Below are 19,000 nucleotides of genomic sequence, written 5' to 3'. Positions count from 1 at the left end.
CTCATGGGAAGCGGGTGCCAACGGGACAATTTTAGTTTCCTTTCACATCTGAGGGGTAAAATGCTAGAGAAAACCACTGTGTGTTCGGTGTGAGTGTTAGGTTATTTAGTCTGGTATTTTCCTCGTTTACCTGGGGAGAACCTTGGCACGAAGGGCTGTGCCCTTCTGATGCCCAGGTGTGTTGAGGGGCAGGGACGTCAGTTCCCAGCTGCTTGGAAGACGATTCCCTTGTTGTTCCCTTTCCAGACTGTGATGGTTCAGCTGCTGCCGGCCTCTCTGTGTGCCCTTCCAGCCTTGCTGCTGCCGAGGATGGAGCTTTCTCGGAGGAAGGGTTTGCGCTGGGAGAGCAAACCCTGGGGTTCAAAGCCGCCCACCCTCCTGCTGTGAAAGCAGGGTCTGGCTAATACGTTTCTCCATGTCCACGATGATGTGGGTTGGTGTCGGTGTTCGGCAGTTGGGGTTGCAGGGAAGTCGTCCGTTTCTGGAGGGGGAGGGTTGTTACGAACACTGGCGCAGAAGGAGCGGCTCGAGGGTTGTGGGATAAGAACCCCACAGCGCTGTGCGTGTCTCAGGCAGGGGAGGAAGCCCAGCGCCCGGCCGGGAGATCCGAGCGCTGCCTGCCGCGGTAGCCCTGAGGTGAATCCCGCCTTGTCCCTCCCCGCCGTAGCGGCCGGGGCCGGCAGGGGGCGCTGCGGCGCCGGGCGGCGGCGGGGGCGGGCGGGGACGGGACGCCATTGCGTTGCTATGAGCTGTCGCTCCCCCTGCGGCGGCGGCGGCGGCGGCAGCGGGCGGACCGGGCGCTGATCCTGCTGCTTGCCTTCCTCCCGCCTGGTTCCTGGATCCAGCCTCCTGCCTGCCTGCCTGCCTGCCTGCCGCGCGGGCCGGGCTGTCCGTCCGGCGGCCTGGTGTCACTAGCGGGGCGGGGAGGATGAGCACGGCGGGACCGAGCGGCAGCATCATCAGCGCAAGCAGCAGCCGCTGCCTCGGCGGCGGGGCCGGTCACTGAGCGAGCAGCACCGCGGCGGACGCAGGGCATGGAGCCCCAGCCCGGCGCCTCCCGCCCCGCCGCCGACGAGGAGGAGGACGGCGGCGGGTCCGGCGGGCAGCCGGAGGCGCTGTCGCTGGAGGAGATCCTGCGGCTCTACAACCAGCCCATCAACGAGGAGCAGGCGTGGGCCGTGTGTTACCAGTGCTGCGCCTCGCTGCGCGCCCGCGCCCGCCGCGGAGAGACCCCCGCCGGCAGGCCGGGGGCGGCGGCCGCGCACCTCCGCGTCTGGAGGGACGGCGCCGTCACCCTGGAGCAGGACGAGCCCGACCGGCCGCCCCCGCCCGCCGCAGGTAAGGCCGGGGGTCCGCCGGCCCCGCTCGGCCCCCGGGCACAGCGGCAGCACCGGCCGGGGTCGGCCGCCCATCTCCATCAACCTTTGTCCGGGAGGGGACGGTCCTTCCCGCCGGAGGGTCGCGGTGGGCGAGCGCTCGGCTCCTCGGCCGTGCCGGGGGCGGTGGGGGAATCTGCGTGTGTGTGTGTGTGTGTGTGTGTCCGTGTCCCTGCAGGATCTGGGTGTCGTGCGTGGAAAGGCAGAACCCGCCGCCTCTGATGCGGTCGCCTGCGTGCGGGCACGGGCAGGCGAATGAATGCGGGTTCGGTGTTTTGTAATTGCGTCGTCTCTCCTGGTGCGTAATCCCGTGTCATCCGCGCACCGGGAGCGCCTGCTCTTGGAGGCTCCCCGCTCCTGGGGCTCCTCCGGCCGTGCCCTGCATCCCGCAGAGGCTCCCGGAAACAGCTTGGCATCAAAAGGCACCTAATAGAAATAGATCGATTTAGATGTGTGCTGACATTAAGTAAGTGAGAAAGCCGTGTACAGGGGCTTAGCACCTACCATCTGTTTCGTTAAAATACCCAGGAAAGCGTATCTTGCATTGGAAAGGAGAATGAGGGCGCAGGTCTTTTTCAGCATTTCAAAGCTTCTGATTATGAATGCGGAAAGCAGTAGTTTTTCTTGGAAGTAAAGCTTGATTTCTGAAAAGAAATTAAAGTCGGGCAGAAGAGGGATCACATACGTGGTCGGTTATCACATACATGGTGATATTCCCCAATAACAGCCTAGTTCACATTCAACGTCACAGAATTTTCAGGGAAGACAGAGGTTTTGGCATTTTAAAGTTGTGTGAAGCAGAAGGCAGTGGTAAATTCACAAAATGGGATTAAGGGAGCCCTCGGCATTTGGAACACGGATATTATGCCTGCTGTTACAATTTAATGAAGCCTTTTAATACAATGCCTGTCTGAAAAGTCTTTTGGTTGAGATTTGCAATAATCCAGTTTGGAGCTAGAGGTACATGCAAATATCAAAATATATGCAGTGGAAGAAGTGGCATAATTTTGTTCTACAATTGTAATGAGTCTAATAATGACTTCCATTTAAATGTGATCTGGTGTGCTTTTAAAATTGTTTTAAAAAACGGGTCTTTGTAATATTATTTACACGCCAGACCAACACCCAGAAATTCCAGGAAAATGCTTTCCTGACCAAGACATCTGCATGTCACAAGTGCACTGAAGAGTTCTGTATTGCATTACTGTGTGCTGCTTTTGCTAACAGTCTTACAAGATGATATCAGACTTCTTCCTTTCTCTTTCCGACTGGAGGAAATATATTGGTTTACTATGTGTTGCTTTCTTTTTTTGCTTTCTTTCCTTGCTTTTGGTGGGCTTGTTCTATTTCCTCTTACAGTACATCTTTACTGGAAGGTGTTGGATATACTCAGATATAAAGTTCAGGGCCCTCACTGGTACCCAGCATGTTTAGTTTATGCTAAAGCTGCATGTCACGTCTGCATTACTCTTTGAAAATGTTTTAGTTAACATGTGCTGACCTGCGTATGTTGATACCACATTTAAATTTTTGGATGGAAGAGACCTTTTTTATCTTCCATCTCTGTCTATTTTTCTCTCTTTTTTTATTTTTTTTTTAATCTTTTTATTGTATGTTTTATGTTGCATATTGGTTAACACCACATGCATGTACTTATTTCTTGAAAATCTTAGAGTGTGTGTATATATAAATAAAGATAACCAGTCTGCTAAGACCTCCCAGGGAAGCACGAGAGGGGAGCTATCCCAGGGAGAGAACCCCCTCTGGTCCACATAATAGAATAGGGGAGGAGGGGAGTTTTCTGCCAGATGTCCTTACACCATACTCAGTGATCCTGCATTTCCATCAGCTGCAGGCTGGTAGGTGCCTGGATTTGAAAGGAGGCAATATTGCTTCTGGGGTCCTCTCCCTGCTCCTAGCCTTCCTTATCTCCCAAACTTTGAATAGACTATGGAAATATAGGCCATTGCTCACCCATCAAGCTTTCACAAAGGATTTTATACCTTCTTTGATTTGTGAAACCTCTAGCAGGTTTACACTGGAAACTGTCATTTAAGTGGTACAGTGAATGTTGTTAATTCATGATACTGAATATTGAGGAGCTGACAGTAGGCTTGCTTCCAGTTGGTATCTTTTGAAATGTTCCAGTTATTTTCCTTGTTGCTCACTGCATTTTCCTTAGGTGATGATTAATGAGCTTCCTGAGCCAATTTCATCTTGAGCATCTCAAGGCTTCTGTATTCTGCTTTGTAGCAGTGAGAGCTTAGGAAGAACCACTGCACTGGTGCTGTGTCTTGGGGAGCACTACAGCGAAGCATAAGCCCTGAACCTGTCTGGTCACTTTAATTTTGCTGCTGAGATATAAATTAGGAGTTCTCTTAAAAAGAAGTACTGATTATGTAGAAACTGATGGTAGTTTTCCAAAGCAGTTTCTTGTGAAACAGTTTTCCAGTTAATGCACAATACTTGAAATTCCAAGTAACAATACATAGAAATTGAAGAAAATGTCCTTGAGATAGGAAACAAAGATGAGTTTCGCTGATAGTGGGGCAGAAAAAACACCATTGGAGTTGAATCACTGTCCTTAACCACAACCAGGGACTGATTCTCAAATCTTTCCAGTTTTATCTGTGTGATCTGTTAATATTCGGTTAGCTTGTTAAAAAGCAAGGTTTTGGTTAAAAGGAAGTAAAAATATTAAGGATGAAAATGCCACTCCTTTATTAATTTTCATATAACCATTAATATTACCTGAATCCCTGGCAAAAGGAGGATCAGAAAGTATTCCTGCTAATTGTTTTCCTGCCTTTGTATTTCAGACAATTTAGATTTAAATTGCCTGTGTCAGGAGGTTTGTTAGAGCAATAGAGGTTCTGCGAGTTAAAGCTCCAGGTTGTAAAGCTGTTTTGTTCTAGTGATACATAAAAAATGTATAGCTGTAGGTTGGTGCATAGGTTTGGATAATTCACAGGAACAAATATTGGCTGTTAGTTTCTGTTTTAGTAAACAACAGAATCCTGTGTGGGCAAATAAAGGAGTCCCCGAAGAATGGTGTCTTTGGGTAGCGAACATTCGGGCTTTGTCCGGGATTGTGAAGAGCGATGTGATCAGTCACGCCTGTCAGTGGGGCTCGGGCGAAGTCAGGAGCAAACGCAGCCGTGTCACAGAGTTTGCTCTAGAGACGCACACGAAATGATGCTTTTACAGAGCAGTGCAAACCTTACTGCTTTTCCAGAACCAAAGTAAGAAACAAACATGAAAGCGCAAGAAAACCCAAAGAATTGCTCACTGTGGTCATCTTAGTATGGCTCATGGTAACCGTGTGTCATATGAGTACCACAGAAACACGGGTTGCTTAGAAATACCCACGATGAAATTGGACATATAGAGTAGAATGTATTTTAACTATGGGTGTTTTAGCCATCTCTTTGTTATTTGCAATTTGAAGTGAAGTGCCAGATGCAATAAAAAATTACTTCTGAATGAGCTAAAACATTTGGGGATAAACGTGTGGTTTGTCTTCTCTAAGCTCTCTTGCAGAACCACATTTACAATGTGCTTTTATAAACTTGGAGCACTAATGAAATGATAGATGCAGGAACAGAAAACCCACACAAGAGCTGGCAATAAACCTCATGCCCAGTATTCAGTGGCATCAGGATACCTTAGGGCACAGGAGGCTATTTCATTGGCATTGAACCGTTGCTGCAAGCTGGATAAGGGGCTTTTGCTTTTCAGCACACTGGCTGTGCCACCTCCTTCCTGCAGGACAGTTTTGGGCATTAGCAGGCTGGGTAAAATGAGAGTTTTTCCCCATGTGTTTTGTTAGTGCCAGATCCCTGACTTAGCAAAGGCAGCCCCTGATTCTGGGGATTGCACTGAGCTCCTTAGGAGAAACAGCCGTGAGGATGTTGGAAAGGGGCAAAGATGGGTATTTTGAGTGCCAAACTGGGCTGACTTCCATCCGCTGGCTGTTGAGGGCTGGCATGAGTGTGGTGCTCCTCAGCCTTCCCTCTCCCTACTGGGATCGTGCCTCTGTTGGTACTGTCAGTGGCTCTTCTTTTGCCTTGTCCTCCAACCCTAGAAGAGAAAGCACAGAGGGAAATTACTGCTGGTCTTATCAGAAGCAAGTACGATGCAGATTTTTCTCTTGGCAGTCTGCCAGACGTTCAGCAGGAGGGCATAATGAATGGAGTATCCTGGCTTTGAATCAAAAAGATCATAGAAAAGTTGACTGCATGGTGGCTTTCATGCGACTTGGAGGGCTCAGGGTGAGACATGCTGGAGAAGAATAGTTTATGTTGTCTTGGCAGTTTTAATGAGTTTTGTGTCATTATTACACCCTTGTTGTGCCCAAGTATTGGAGGGCAGTGTGGGGAAGTATAGAGCGAATAAATGCAAATTCAGCTTGTGTGAATCAAGACATTCTCATCTCTCAGTTGCATGTGGACCAAGAGGAAAAACAGGCATGATTTTTAGAGGAAAATGAATGTACTGACACTTTCCTTCTAATTTTATTGACCCTTTCTAAAGATGGTGGATGAGAGTAGCCTTTCTTGCTGTTTAAGTTTCAAAAGAGGTGTTGCTATGAATAATGCTAAAATAAATAGTAACTCTAGAATGCTGACTTAATTATGCTCTGAATTTGGATTTATAGTACTCAGATACATCTGTGTTTAAAAATAGTAAGGCCTGATGTATTGAGCCTCACTTTATCCCCCAAGAGTTTTAAGATAGGTATCTATATAGGTATGTTAATGTTGGAAGTCAAGGTAGGAAGAAAATAGTACTAGACAGCACAGAGGAGTCTTGGTGAGTTGATGCTTTTTTTTATCTCTGCTTGCTCTACTGATCTGTGAAAAAAGAAAGCTTAGGCCTTATTTATGCCAGGCTTTCTGTCATCAGAGTGGTTCCCAGTACGTTAAGTGTGAACTGGAAGGCCTCCAGTCATGGCTTATGCTGATGCATCCTGTGCACCAGGGGTTACATGGGCTCTCTGTGAATATTTGCAGGTGCTGGAGGTCCTGTTGTAGGCAGCTCTGGTGGAAGAGGACAAAATAAGCAAAGGAAAGACCCGGGCATAACAAAACAATGTATTTGACTTAAATAAAAGTGTGTATTTCAAATGCCTACACAAAAGAAATGGAAGGAAATTCCCAACAGTGATAGATGACCACTTCTCCGTACAAATACCTATATTTGTTGTGGAGAAATGTTGAAGATGGTAAGTAAGCAGTGAAGGAATGAAGTCTGATTTGGTGTTGTCTGAAAACTGCACTTTTTCCTAAGGAAGAAAATAAGAACTTTGAAAGAAAAACATTGAAGAATTGAGGGCTCCTGATAGTAAAAATAACTTCAAGTAAGATAACACAGTTGTAATTTAACAGAGGTTTTCCTGGCTAATGCAGTAAAAATGTTGCTGTAGAAAGGCAAATGGAATTTTAGTTGTCATTGTTAACAGTGATTGAAGAGTGGAGTGAAAAATGAGACATCTGCCATGATGTTACAGAGAGTTATCATGTCCCTGTGTGGTATCACTGGAGAAAGAACAAAGGTGGAGTTTTTTTGGCTAAAAATCATGAGTGATGGAGTCCAGCTTCAGGGCTGGCTGGGAGTGATGGTTTACCCCACAGTACCCAGTGAGAAGTGATGGGTAGGACTGGGGTCGCACAAGAAGAGCTTTGGAAATGAAGATGGTAACAGCGTATGATGTGACAGAGGGAGGGAGAGAGAGAGAAAGTGCCTTGAACAGGATGATTCAGAGAGCGAGACGCGATCAGAGTGACAGGCAGTGCAAATGACCCGCATGGCAGCAGCGCTGAGAATGAGCCTTTCCCAAGTGTGAGTGTGTTTGCCAAGTGTGCAGTAGGTATGTTGCAGGTGACTAGAGGATTAAAGGCACATAACATCCAGGATTAATGTTGGCAATGAACATATCTTTATAAAATTGTGGGAGCTTTTTCTTAATACCTGTTAAAAGGAAACTGAGGAGTGTTTACTTTTTGTTTCTGAGTTAGTTTATCACATTACAGCATTGGATCCGGTAAGGAGACAAAAGGAATACTGTACCATTCCCGATAAAACCTTAAGCTAGCTTTGTGACACGTGCAACTAGGAGTGTGTTACTGCATTTTATTACTGTGCACTTTAAGAGGAACAAAAGAAGATGAGTCACTTTGTACAGTGTAAATACAAGACTGCAAAGACATAGCCAAGGTAGAAGAAGAATTAAAAGAACTCCTTTTTCATATACTTGAGAGAGTTTATTAACAACTGGTGAAAGTTCTTAACAGATCCAGCAGTGCTGTGTTACCAATTTAGAAAAGCTGTGACTTGCTTGAAAGTCCAGATCCATCAAACATGATGGGAGAAGCTGCTGGTGACTTCAATGAAGTCAGAATTCTGCCAGGAGCACATTTACTTGTTGGATGAGCACACAGTTGGGTAGCTCCAGGAAAAATGAGAGTATGATTAGAGTAACAGAAATTTTAAAAAATAAAAATTAAAATCGAGAGACATAAAGTCTGCAAATTCACGCTTTTTTTATGAAGGGTTGATATCTGGACAGGCCAGAGGAAAGTGAATGTAATATCTGTATTTACACATCTACCAAAGAGACTGGCAGCTACGAATGGAGCTCAGCAGCACTCAGAGATGTGGATCTACCACAGCATTTTCTTGGAGTAACAAAAGTTGATGTGATCTATAGGGAAGCTTAGAGATCTGCTAAAGAAGGTGAGCAGTGGAACACAGAAAAGTTGCATGGTGAGCACAGGCTTGTGCAGAGCAGAAATGAGACAAGACAAGTGACTACTTAATTATATATTAGAAGGTAGCAGTAAGGTAGCATGGATTTGTTAATTTGCAATTTAAAAAATATTTTTATTACAAAGTTTAACAGGGTATTAACACATAAGACCTTTTAGTCATTCATTACCTTTGCTTTGTGCAATTTACAAGAGGATTGCCTATGACTGTACAAAATGAGGAGTAATTTAAGTGAAGTGTTGAATGGAGAAAAATGAAGGCATGAAAAAAGATTGACACAGGGATGGAAAGTCCTGACTGCCTTTGGTCTAGAAACTTCTCTAAGAATTTTCTTTGTATTCTCTTACAATTTTTCCACTTTCTTTCTCTTTCCTTCTCCAAGCGGAGAAATGAGCCATATAATTACTAGGTCATCAGCTGTAGGCTGATACAGAAATCATGAGTCACAACCAAAAAGCCACAAGCTCTAAAAACTCATCCCACTTCTCCTTACCTTCTAATTACAGTTGAAAGGAAGATTATGTTGTTTCTCAAAGCGTGTTTTTCTTAAAAAGTGGGGCTCTGTGCTTGCTGCTCTGAGGGGTCTCTGATTACCTCTCCTAATCCAGTCTGCTTCCTTCCATTTGCTCGTGTTCTCACACTTCTTGACCTTCTTCCCTGCATCCTGATGTCTTACTCATAAGCTACACTTTCCCTATATTTGTCTTTTTCACCTTTTTTTTTCCTATTTCTGTTTATCATGCAAGTTTTCACTGTCCTCTTCAGTTTATCTTGTAATATCATCCTTAACCAGAATTCTGGCTCACTCCTCCTACATCAATATTTTCCTCTCCCTTCATTTAATTATGAATTTTGTTCTTTGCATATTCATCTCTTTTTCTGGTGTTGCATCGGTTACCTTTGCTTTCTTCTTTCATTCCTTTTCCTTTTGTTGGTACTCATCCTGACTCTTGTATTGATGAACTTGTCAGATTTGGTAACTAATCTGACCAGTTTCAGATTAGTTACCAGCTCTCCAGTTTTTGGTAACTCCAAAGTTACCAAAGCTCCAGTTTTTGCAATCAAATGATGAAATGGGAGTTTGAACTTCTTTTTTTTAACTGGAAGAGTTCCTCATTCTCTTAAGGGCAGAGAAAAGCTTATTATTGTAGCTACAGTGCCTCTTGAAGATGTAAAAGCTAGAATGCAAATACAAATTCAACTTGATTTCACTCCAAACCTACAGAAGTGGGCTGTGACATTTAATTATAATCTTAATCTTTAACAGAAAATGAGTTTCAAGTTTGTTGCCAGTGCATACATCAGCCACACTGTTGCCAGAAAATCAGTGTTCATAATTTCAATTCTGCTAGAAGCTGTCTTGAGGGAAATGCCTGTGGATCTGAGCACAGGAGTCTGAGACACTAGAGGAAGGGTAGGGAGATACTCTGAGCTTCAGGGCTCTTAGAGCAGCTGGTTATAGCTGAAACAGCGGCCGTGTGATTGTGGTGTCACATCACTAACGTCAACTCTGTACCTTAATTTTTCTTCAGATGGGATTGCAAATGGTTTTGCACATCCCGCATACTTTCCTACAAATATTCTGTGTCAATCCATTCTAACATACTGAATTACCTATTTTTCTTTCAAAACTAAGTCTTAAATGTGTGCTTCTTACAGTGGCAGCAATACAGGAAGCTCCTGCCCTAAGGGGTGAGATAGTGTTCCTTAGTGCTTGACGAAAGTTTGTCATGGCTCCTCTTGTTGAGAGTTTGATATAAGAATGATTTTCAAATAGAAATTTCTAAGAAAAAAAAAAAGCATGGGAAGGTTTGGGATTTTTGGTTTGTTTTTTTTTTCCTGGCAAATGTGTCTCTCTGAAGCCTGGTATCAGAAATATGGGAAACCTCCAGTGTAAGTCGCTTTTCTTCTTACAAAAACTTCACTTTTTGCATTTCAACAAGCTGAGGGTGAAAAATCATATAATCTTCCAAACTGTAGTTTGTTTATAAACTGAAGTTGACAGTTAGAATTATGCTGTTTACTAGTAATAAATGTATTAGCTGCTATTTGAAAGCTGTCACGGAAGATTATTGTTGAATGTTTTCTTGGCAGTAAGAGTGGTGGAAAAGCTACCCAGATGAATATCTAGTTGAATGGTTCTGAAGTCTGGAGAAGTCTGCATTTATCTTAAGAAGCAGCAGCTGAAATAATCTTTCAAGACTTCACCTATTTATCAGAGAAGCACTTAATAGTGCTTGCAGACACTATTCTATGACTTCTTATAGGGATTTTTTTTCTTGCAGTGCAAATGGAGAAAGTGTGACCCTTAGGCTACATTTATGAGTTTTAGCTTTTTCAGTCATGTCAGCTGAAGAGGAAAGAAATTTCTACCCCAGCCAGTACAAATAAAGCCAGTTTAAGTAAATCGGTTTGTAGGGGCCATATAAAAGCTAATTAATTTCTATCTTGATAGATGTATGTAAGTGCATTAACAGTATTGTTAATGATCTCTTCTGAAATGTAGTAAATGCCTGATGGAGGGTGTCCACAAGCCACTGCAAACACCTTGGGGAAATCTGCTAAGTGTATAGGTGGACTCAGGGTGTAGAGAGGCATATGGAATGGTATGGTTAATAATTTCCATAATACAGCATATATTGTAATGTTGTAAGACACTTAGTAGTTTGCACCTGTCTAGAATGCTGTCTGCGGTGCATTTGAACTGGTGTGAGGCTTAAACTACTTGTTATTCCCCCTTCCTGCCCCAGCACATGCAATCATGACAATACTGATAGTAGCATATATGAAATAAGGAAACTTTCCAGGATTTGAGTGCTTTTCCTTGAAGAACAGCTTTCATGGAAGTTAATGAAAGATCTGTCAAAGGAGCTGCAAGATAAGTGTCTTACTGTTACTTTCAGAAATTCCAATTTTGTCTTTCTTAGTTTGGTCTGGGTTGATTTATTTGTTTTCTATGCTTCAGGATTTGTTTAGGACTTCTATTGAAAGGATCTTTGTAGGATCTCAGCAGTGTTATGAGGTGTAGCAATGAGTACTCTGGGCTAATGAGAGGACCTAGTGGACAGTTTGACTTCTGTTCCTAGACCATAAGAGATGCGATTCCAGATATTTTAAATTATCAGGTGATTGCAAAAGTTGGTAGCCTGCTGTATGCCATTGCATCATTATAGGTTTAAAATACTAGTTTTCTCTGAAGTAGTGGTATTTTAAAAAAATAACACCTTATCTAGAAAAGACAGCACGTGCTATTTTTTTTTCCCCATCTTGACTACATTTCTGTGAATTAGTCTTGTATCATCTTCTATCATGGAGAGACGTTGTTTTGGTCATCTATAATTGGAGTTTCACAAAAATAGTCCCTGACATTAATAAATCTGCTAATAATCATAGGGGTAGTTAAAAAACATTCTCAGTAATTTTCTCCCATTTGTAGCAATCACATGAATGTTACCATTTTAAACAGAAAAAAACGTTTTATGTGAATCTCAAAGTAAATCATCCAGAGGCACCAGTCCTTTTGAAAAGATAATGTGTGATGCAAAAGCCTCCTTTTTAAGTCACTCTTCTGCTTTTTGTTTTGAAGTCAGACACCAGCGTTAAGCATTCAGCTTACACTGGCAACAGTTCAAAAGGAAGGTAAACAACTTTCACTCTGCTGGGTGGATGTTCCCTGTTCATTCAAGATGTGTTTAACCTTTAGTTTTGAAGGGAAGGTGACCAGTTCAGTACGAAAAATTAAGCTTTTTGTCTATGCAGGTGACTCTCTCTCAGTGCCGAGTGCTTTGCGTGCTCTTCACGTGTAACATGGAGTCAGTATGATCGCTCCTCTTTGCAAACGTTGTGCTAACCAGTTGGTTGAGCCTCCTTGGGCTCGTCAGCCAGTCTGATAAAACAGTCCCTCCAGTTATGGCTACAAACTGCAGACTTTTCCTAACTATTGCTGTAAATCTGTGGCAACCATCCCCTGGAACATACACTCTCAGAGCGCACGCAGCCAAGCGAATGCATCCTGTTCTAATTGGTGAGCACGTGAGGACTCAGGAGTATGCCACACGTTTTATGGGGTCTGTGCCATCGGACCCAAAGTCACAAGCAGTGTGAGTGCAGTGCAGTCGAAAAGCTAAGACAAAAAGAGTAAAATTGAACTGCCTGTGTGTTTTGAAATTAGGTTTTGTGTAGGTTTCCTTCTAAATGGAGAGATTTAACTTTCTTGAATGTAATTTTTCCAGCAGAAAATCATCCTGTCAGAATTACTTCACTATACTTTGATAAGTATTATTAATAAAAAATTATAAACTTACTGCTTTTAGTGACATGATAGTTTCCTAATATGCTGTGAAATTTCAGTCTTCTCTTTGTAAGCTGTCAAGACACTTTTGTATGAAGCTGTTTTGTATTTGAGAAAATTGAGATTTCAATTTGATGAAACAGTTCAGAAACTTAATTTCTCTATATTATACAAATTCCAAAGTGATGTTCCTGAACACTGAGGAAATGCAAAAAAGACAAGAGGGAATTACAAAAATAGTACAGTAATGCTTCAACTTTAATTTGCTTGAACTTTGTGTTGTTGAACTCTTTGATATCCCAGAAGTATTAGATGAAACAGTGGCTTTTCCCTGGTTTATGAATTAATGTTGTTTTTTCTCTTGAAATAATTATTTGCTACTGCTTAATTTAAACCAGTGTGTTTTCATGTTCCCTCCATGGCCAAGCATCAGTCATACAATTTAAATAATGAACCAAGGCATTAAAGACACATCTTTTTAAAAGGGAGTATTGTGAAGGATCCAAATAAAAAGGGTAGGGCCTTCTTGTTGTTAATTCTGTGATACATTCATAATAATAGCATTAGTGAAATGTGTGATTCAAGTAAGACAAAGAATATTTGGCAGTTATTTAAAAAAAAACCCTCAAGTTTTTAGTTTAATTTTGTTCCATATTCTTTTACTTAATCTGAAAACTTTTTTTTTCTGTTACAGGAAAATCAGGCCGTTTACACTGCACGGAAATGGAGGTAAGAGAAATATTCCATGTTGTCTACGAGTGCTGATTTAGCTCAGCTCTTTTCCATTAACTTACAGTGTAGAAGTGGTGCACTTATACTGTGTACTTACCATTGGAGAGTTGTACTGTGTATTATGACTTTCGTTGACAGCTGCATAAATGTGTCTTAGCATGGGATATTTAGTCTTATGTTCAGAAACGGAGGAAAGAAAGAGTGTATGGTTTTTCAAAAAGAAGATGAGAGATATGCTATTCAGCCAATATAATTTCATTTGATACTAATTTCTTTAAAATATATGTATTTTAACCAGAGTATTTAATTTAGGTAAGTTCTGTTGGATGAATTCTCCTATTTTACTTACTTTAGAAAGGATGCCATGGTATAAATACTTAGTGTTTATGGAGTGGCTTGGTGATTACTGACAACCTGAGAATTTGGATGGAAGGAGAGAACACAAGTCATCTCAGGGTTGTTTGTCCATCTAAAGACATCCTGATTTCAGATCCTTTTAATATGTCCTTTAATTGATCACTTGGGAATGTTTTGGGGCACAAGGTATATTGTTGTATGTCTTACTGGGGTAGCAGTAGAAACACAAATCCATTTAAATCTGCTTCACTTATACCTTGGCCATTATTTAACTCTGTGTCTTTGATACTAAACTGTGACTTGTGTTGTAGGAGAATGTTCAAACTATCATTTGTCAGATTCATAGATTTAATACAAGACTGAAAGAAAAACTAAATTGAATGTCTAGTTGAACAAGATGTGTAGTCACAGTATAATTTTTGTTACCATAAAGAGTAAATAATATAGTCTACTCCTTAAATAAACTTTTTCAGCAATAAATACAATTTCTGTGTCCTTTGCAGAGTAGCCTTTTTTCACTGCCTTTGAACTTTCTTTGAAATGTAAAACTGAGTTTTTACTTCAACTGTTCCATCAGTACCTCAGGCTGAGCCTGGAGATGGGACAAGGGAAGCATCTTAATTGGTGGGTTGTCTGCTTTCTCATCAATAATATATACGAAGGTGACAAACTGCTGCTACCCAGTGGTTTATACAGAGATAAACTGTGTATGATAATGGCTGGTTTAAAGACAAAATGAAAGGCCAGCCGATTCAACTACAAATGGTAAAATGCTAACGCCATCCAGGTTTTTGGAAGTATTATTAAAAATAATAATAAATCCAAAAACATACTTTCTGCGGGACATGGTGTAAGGATAATTCTTAACACGTGCAAGTACAGAAATTGGAAGTAGGTGCATTTTAGTTCTTCGTGTGGTTCAGTTTAAGGAAATGCATCCTGGTTTTGTTTCAGCATTCGTAAAATCTCAATTCACAAATCTAGTGCCTTATTTACAAATTCTAATCCATTGTGTCATCTGCTTTGCATACTAAATATCATTTACAATTTTGCTTTGTGCTTTTTAAATGGAAGGTAATAAAAGGCCCTAACACTAAAAATGCGGACAATAAATCCCTGTTAAAATATTTTTAGCAAAACATAAAATACTTCACTTTGGGAAAGTAAAGTGCTTTTGTTTCAAATGAAGGTGTCTAGTAAGAGTCATTTGGATATGTTATGCTCCATCTTCCAAGGGAAAAGAGTTCTTTAGTTTTGATATTTCAAAAATATTTTTTTGTTGATAGTTGAAGAGAAAATCAGATTAGAATTTCCCTTGAGACAGAGACTTCATTTTAAAATGTCTCTAATAAGCAGCACTGTGACCATTAGCATATTGACTCTTCTCTTTATCTCTGTCATTTTGAAGGAGTCCGTGAAGGAGTCAGTGACTTTTTCCTTTCCAAAATTCCTTTGGGGCTACAACATTAGACTTGAAGTTGATGATGTTTGTGTTTTTCAGAACCAGGAATTCAACAGAGACAGCTCATCTCACTTTTTTGATTCCTGTGTGAGAGAGTACGGCCTGACTGAACATATTAGAATATGTGGGAAGCTTCATAAAATCTTAACTAATAACAATCATAATTTTTTGCAAAGCATCCTGAATTGACACGCCTTTTATTTCAAGCTCGCAGTGTGAGTGGTGTGTCAAGTTCAGAGTCCAGGTACCATAGCCATAATGGGAAGATGGGAATAAGGAATAAGATGACCTTATTTAATCTGCACCTGCCTGTAACTCTCTTATGTACATAATGATAGCGCTCCTTAGTCATCTCAGCTGAGGTGGTGAAGATTATATAAAATATGCCAGCCTCGTTTGTAAATATTTAGTGCTCATATAGAAAGTATTCTGTGAATGCAAAGTGATTCATATGTAGGAGGGTTTAATTGCCTGTATTTGAAAAGACCCACCTAACTGAGCACAGGCCTGTTGTGTATGATTAATGCAGTTAACCAGGATGCACACCAATATAAAGATACACGCAGCCTCTCACGTTTGTTAAGGAGTCAGAAAGGAGTTAAAGAGCCTGTCCCAAAGAATGGTGAATAAATTGTTCAGGACTATTCAGTTCATGTCAAATCACTAAGGGAATCAATCGTAGAAGTGTTTTAGGGAGACTTTGTCTGCTCTGTATGTAAATTCTATTCATGAGCTATTAGATTAAAAATCTCAGCATACAGTGAAAATTATGGTACTTGTCTGTGGAGATAATTTTTTTAACCTTTTCATTGGGAACTTGAAACGTTGACTGTATTTCAGATAATCATTCAGGGAAATAAATGTATAGGTTATAAGAATACAGTGTTTGCTTTGATACAAATGAGAATATACCTGTTAGTTCAGTGTATTGATGCAAATAAAATCAACCACTTCTCTCATGCAAATGAAAATAAGAACATGTATTTAATAGCACAGAACGTTAGGATTTCAAAAGAGGTGTCATAATGCCACACCCTTATTAAAGTGTGTTACCTGCTCATAATTCAAGCAGTGTAAAATGTGTATTTAGCATATGCTAATATCTGGGATTCATTTTTTTATCCGTGTTGAGTGTAAACGAAAGTAACATTCTGATTGAGGAGTAATTGCTGCAGCAAACAATTCTTGTCATGCACAGTAATAATCACTTTGTTCTCCTTTCTGAGCATTAACCTTATGGTGACAAGGAAGAAGAAATGGCACTGCACAGAGGACAGGCAAAAATGTTTGAGAATCGGTAAAATATGACTAAGCGTGACTTGCATGAAAATAAGTTTTGATTATGTACTGAAAAAATAAATTTCTCTGTGAATGCTTGGTTACAAATTTGGTGATTTTATGAACGCTTTTGATTCCTTGTGCTTTTAAGGGGAAAATTAGCAAGCACTTGGAATTGCCTTCTAGAAACTGAAGTAGAATCATGCATCTTTTCTTGCAAGCATTAATTTGTGCTTGACCATTATGTGGCAGTTCTGATAAGTGAAGCGCTCATCCCTTGATGATGGAATTATCTCTCAGAGAAGCTGCGCATCCAGCCGTGGAGGGACCTGTTATTTTAGATACCTGAAAGACCATTATGCTTGATCACTGATGTGGGGGTTCTGAGGCAGGCAGTCTGACATCCTGGTTTTCCTGAAATACTTCATAGTCATAAAGAAACAGCTTAACAGACATTTGATTAAATAGTGAACATACAAAAATGCGTTTTGTAATGAGCTGCTTTTTCAAGAGAAGCTTTATTTTTTGTAATTTATTTTCTGGCACATCAGGAGGAGATCGATCTTGGAAAAAAATGGATTTCTAGTGTTTACTTGCTATAAGCTTGGCATATTGCCATTTTCATTCAGCAATTTAATTAGGAATACACAGCAAATATTGGGCCGGAGAACTAATAATGTATTTGACTAAGCTGATTTAGTGATAGTGCAATCCTGCCATCTGTCCAGAGTCTCTAAGAGAATTCAGCTGTTCCTTGTAAAGGCTTTGTAATTTTGCAGGTAGTATGATGTGCCTTTATTAATTTACACACCCTAAAGTCACACAGGATTTATTATGAAATCTTCATTCCAGTGATACCAGCGATAAACCTCTCAATTAGCTGGGGAAGAGTCCAGAGGAAGATTTCAGCCTTTGGTCTCCTGACAATTTCAGATAATAGGTGGTGGAAAACTAGGTCTTCCAGTAACTTGGATCCCTCCAGGGAAGGTTTTGCCTCTGAAAAACACAAATAACAGAGCATGGAGCATTACTTTAGCTGGTGGTGGTGGTGGTGTTTTTTTGATGTTTTTTTGGGGAGTTAGGTGTGGGGGGGCTGTTTTTGTTTGGTTTTTTGTTTTTAAAATATCAAAGCACAAAAATATTCCCTGTATAGTTACCCTGTTGTAACTACAGGATTACTTATTTATTTCATGGGATTAAATGGGAAAGTTTGCAGATATAGATTGACTCTTAAAAGGCGTCTCAGAGTTTTGGAAGAATAAGATAATTTGTACAGCTCTTTAGTTTTTGCAGAACCCTTTCTATATAAATTCTATTGCATTGTGCTTGAAAAGATACCCATCCTATCAGTGGCATGTTAGCATACCTGTGGCAGCAATCATATGTACTGACTGATAGCTATCACATCAATTATCTGTAAGGTGCTATTTTTTGAGTAAACCAGTGCCAGTGGACGTGTTTGCCTGTCTGTTTAGACCAAGAGGGTAATTTGATGGCTCATTCAAACTGCTGGGGAAAATTAGGCTTTAGATGTTGCTTGCATATGTACAATCTAATGGCCCTTTGTGTTGTCCTTCTTTGTAGTTGTGTGTAATAGAAGACAAGTTTAGAGTATCAGTATGAAATAAGAATGCTGTGTTCCATACTTTCTTTTTTTTGACTTGTTATAGCAAATAAATTTTAAGCTACAAAACTTAAAACTACATTTCTGATCTGCTAAATCCCTCAAAGGCTTCTGAGATTATATGACATGGTTTTTCTATGAGTTCTGCTAGTTATGAATTTTCTGCTAGGGATGCTGTGTTTTCCTGCCTCTTTGTTAACTACCAAACAGTTAATAGTAAAAACATAATCCAAACAAGGAGTATGCTTTCTGTGAATGAATAGAAATGGATAATAGCTCTCAGAACAGTTGCACGGAGGGAGTTCTTTGTTATTTCTTTAAGTATTTTACCCAGGGCATTTCTAAAACTAAGGCAGAATACACCCCAGAGTTCCGTGAGTTCAATTTCAGTGATAAGTTTGACCTGATAGTGTTGGCTTTTTGATCTACAGGGGACAAAACCCAACCCAGGCCTTCTATTCTTGAATATCTCTATTCAGAGATATTGATGTTGAACTCAGAAGTTCAACATCCACAATGTGAAAAGTATACAGAAGATATACAAGTGATGAGAATAAGGTACATAACATGTAGATTAAATTGGCAGATGAAAATTACACAAAACAGCTCAATATCTGAATATTTCCTGTTGCTTACAGCTGTTCTTTCCCTGCATCACTTCAGTCCACATAGCACTTGCTCTTGCAGGGGTGAAGTTGGGAGTACTGAATAGGTTCAATGCCTGGCTTGATTTTTGGGAAGCCAAGAGAAATCAAACTTTAGCACATATTTTGTTTCAGATGAGCAAGGAGCACTTTGGTGAGTTGATTAGGTATTCAAATATAATATTGCAATCATTTTTACTGCATTTTGTCTTCCAGATGTTCTACTTTTGATATGGTAGCTATCTCACTGCAGGACATGAGTAACTTCCTCTGACTGCAGTGGGTATTACTGGTGTTTTATAAAGAACAAACACTGAATTATTGATTTATTTTAATTTTTTTTAAATATTATGGTTCTATTAGATTATTAAATCATCTTAAGAGAAAAATTGTACAAATAGACCTTTTGTGTGTGTACGTGTTCCTAATTGATGCCCAATTTTTATGTTTCTGGATGGCTGTGTTTAG

At 40.7% G+C, this 19,000-nt stretch overlaps 1 protein-coding gene across 1 annotated transcript in view; it reads left to right on the top strand.

Moving 5' to 3' along the window:
- The first annotated feature begins 771 nt into the window (after positions 1 to 771).
- The window catches only part of SPIRE1 (spire type actin nucleation factor 1), a 128,378-nt gene continuing 110,149 nt past the window's right edge, over positions 772 to 19,000 (top strand). The window contains exons 1-2 of the mRNA XM_050307024.1: positions 772 to 1,338; positions 13,130 to 13,164. Of these exons, the coding sequence (XP_050162981.1) occupies positions 1,035 to 1,338; positions 13,130 to 13,164 (339 nt within the window). The 5' untranslated portion in view covers positions 772 to 1,034. The remainder of the gene's footprint in view (positions 1,339 to 13,129; positions 13,165 to 19,000) is intronic.

This window comes from Myiozetetes cayanensis, unplaced genomic scaffold (genome assembly GCF_022539395.1).
Source record: "Myiozetetes cayanensis isolate MyiCay16 unplaced genomic scaffold, myiCay2020 scf1, whole genome shotgun sequence".
Lineage (NCBI taxonomy): Eukaryota > Metazoa > Chordata > Aves > Passeriformes > Tyrannidae > Myiozetetes > Myiozetetes cayanensis.
This window is presented reverse-complemented; position numbering and strand designations above follow the sequence as displayed.